The sequence below is a fragment of the Trypanosoma grayi genome (genome assembly GCF_000691245.1).
Source record: "Trypanosoma grayi strain ANR4 Tgr_1684_V1, whole genome shotgun sequence".
NCBI lineage: Eukaryota > Euglenozoa > Kinetoplastea > Trypanosomatida > Trypanosomatidae > Trypanosoma > Trypanosoma grayi.
This window is the reverse complement of record NW_008827302.1, coordinates 1-2,415: the sequence shown is the minus strand read 5'-3', so window position 1 is coordinate 2,415 and position 2,415 is coordinate 1. Positions and strand designations below refer to the sequence as shown.

At 50.3% G+C, this 2,415-nt stretch overlaps 2 protein-coding genes across 2 annotated transcripts; both read left to right on the top strand.

Annotated features, from left to right (window-relative positions):
- Nucleotides 1-110: 110 nt before the first annotated feature.
- DQ04_16841010 (hypothetical protein) lies at nucleotides 111-1,478 on the top strand (the record flags this gene model as incomplete). The annotated part of the gene is made up of 1 exon (XM_009317514.1): nucleotides 111-1,478. The coding sequence occupies one exon, from the start codon at nucleotides 111-113 to the stop codon at nucleotides 1,476-1,478; it is 1,368 nt and encodes a 455-aa protein (XP_009315789.1).
- A 196-nt stretch (nucleotides 1,479-1,674) lies between these two features.
- DQ04_16841000 (hypothetical protein) lies at nucleotides 1,675-2,049 on the top strand (the record flags this gene model as incomplete). Its single annotated transcript, XM_009317513.1, has 1 exon — nucleotides 1,675-2,049. One exon carries the CDS (start codon nucleotides 1,675-1,677, stop codon nucleotides 2,047-2,049), a length of 375 nt encoding a protein of 124 aa, XP_009315788.1.
- Between the last annotated feature and the right edge of the window lie 366 nt (nucleotides 2,050-2,415).

The following is a 2,415-nucleotide window of genomic DNA, read 5'->3' as shown; positions in this document are numbered from 1 at the left end:
TTTTTTTTTTTTTTCTTTTCCTCTCTCTCTCTCTCTCTCAGCTCGTTTTGGTTGGTTTGGGTTTTGTGCTGTTCTCTCAGCCGGGTGCGTGCGTAGAATTTCACCAAGAGATGTTGCTTGGTGATGACAGGCAAGTGGTGATGGTGAATCTTGTGGTTGCCACCATCACAATTGCCGTCTCCTTCGTTGTCATGCGCAACTACATTGATCAAGAGCTTTTGTTATCGTTCCGAGACCCTGTGAGGCACTTGCCTCGCTTCGCTACAGCTTCTGGTATTCGTCTTGCGTCACTTCCTGGATTCCTTAATGCTACCAGTGTGGTTGTGGCGCTGCCGTTTGGAGTTGCTGACGCCTCTTACAAGATGATGCGTTTCTTCACAAAGGATGTCCGACCGCCTTCTGCTGAACGAAGCAAACATGTAGAAGGATTTCGTAGCGAGAGTGTAATTCTGAAGCACTTGCTTGGTGCAGGCCAGTCGGCTCGGCGGGGCAGCACACAGATTCTTCACCTCTGCTCGGCTGCTTCCTGCATCGGACCGTATCTCACACACCTCTGTGCAGAGTCGCAAGAAGACCATGAACCCTCGATCAGTGTCCACGCGTTGCTCTACGGTGACGCTGTCGTGGGAAACGTAGTTGGAAATGACCTTCGAGGTCTCCGTGTACGTACTGCCGATCTAGACCGCTCGACGGTCGTGGAGTCTGCCATGCCGCTTCATGGCATCGTTTCCAAAAGCATCTTGGAAAACGAGGTGAGGGCGAGGTGTACTATAGCTAACAATAGCTGTCGCTATGTAGCAAATGAAGGTGACAATGCCGAACTGTCGCTTGTGCCGGTGCTATCATTCAACAGGGTGACCTTTTCCAACATGAAGCTGTCAAGTATACTATTTGATGTAGTTCATATCGATGTTTCTCCTTCCGAAGCGCTGGCAAGTATCACCTATCTTAATGGTGTGCTCTCGTCGTCTTCACGTCCTACACATATTCTTTTAACAGTGTATCCCTCTCCATTTCTGGAGGAGTTGCTGGACCTGGTGAATGCCCTTCGAGGGAAGGCAGCGTACAATGTGTTTCTAAGCGGGGGAAGATGTTTAGCCGTCGCGAATGTCTCCGTCCTTTCTTCAGTGAAGTGGTTGCGCGATCTGGTCCATGACGAGGGTTTCGGTGTTCTGTCGGACGTTAATATGCGTAGCTACTTCGCCGAGCCTTTATGCGTGGTGTTTCTTTCCTATGTGTTTGATTCTTTGCCCAATTTGTTGGGACAGGTTGTGCCTGTTCCTAGGACAAATGCAATGGAGGATTTCGTGTTTGGACGATCAGGTAGTGCTGTTGGTAGTAACGAAAGCCCTAGTGACGGTAGGAGCGTTATGAACTGGTTGTTGTTTATTGTGCCAGTTATTGTGGCGGGGTTGCTGATTTGGGGATTTGCGCGAGGGCGACGACGGCTGCGATCATCGCATGTGAGTGTACACTAAGAATGATATATATATATATATATATATAGTGCTTTGTGTGTGTGTTTTCTGTGGGCGCACCAATGTTCGAGTGATGGCGTGTTGCTGTTCTGCTCATTGCCTATGGGATCCTCCTCCCTTCCGTTTTTTTTTGTTTGATTCTTCACATAAAACAATGTAGTATAAGGGTTTTACCAGAAAAGTATACCAATTGGAAATGCGCGGCATCCTTTCGTCTTCTGGTCTTTTATGCTTTCTCACTTGTTTGCTGGCGGCAGTGGGTGTGGCAGCCTTCCAAGCGGAGCCGCGTTCCATCGCGCAGGCCTGTCGGGGTGAGTTGCAGACTGAATGTGTGGAGAAGCGGGCGGACTGTATTGTTGAACACCTCGACGAAGTAAACAACGCGGTGTGTCGTGCTTGGATAGAGGCGCGCACCGCCTGTGTAGAATATGTAAGGCTGCATCGGGGCTGCAACAACGGTAACCATCGCACGTGCATCCGCGCAACCCCAAAGGAGGAACTGCCGCCACTCTGTTTTAAATCGGCATACTATACGTCGCTCTTTCGGCACTTGCCGCGCCGGCTCCACTGATGGCTCTGACGGTAGTCTGAGGAACGGCCGCCCGTGTCATGCTCTGCGCAAGTGCGCGGCTACCATAAACACGCGGTGGAGTGGGAGATGGAATGTGGAATGAAGTAAAAGTTTTCTATAACATGCGAGGAATTTCATGGTATTGTCCATGTACCTGTGGATGTGTGTGTGTGTGTGTGTGTGTCTGTGAATCTATTGCTTAACGAAGGGCAAGCGCAGCATGCATGTTTCTTTTTTTCCTCCCCTGCCTTTCTCCTCCTGTGAATCATGTTGCAAAGAAAGGAGAAGCCATGCGGACGATCGACTGTGAGTTCTCCCACTTCGCGGTGCACCCCGGCCACGGACGCCGCTACGTTCCCTTCGCGT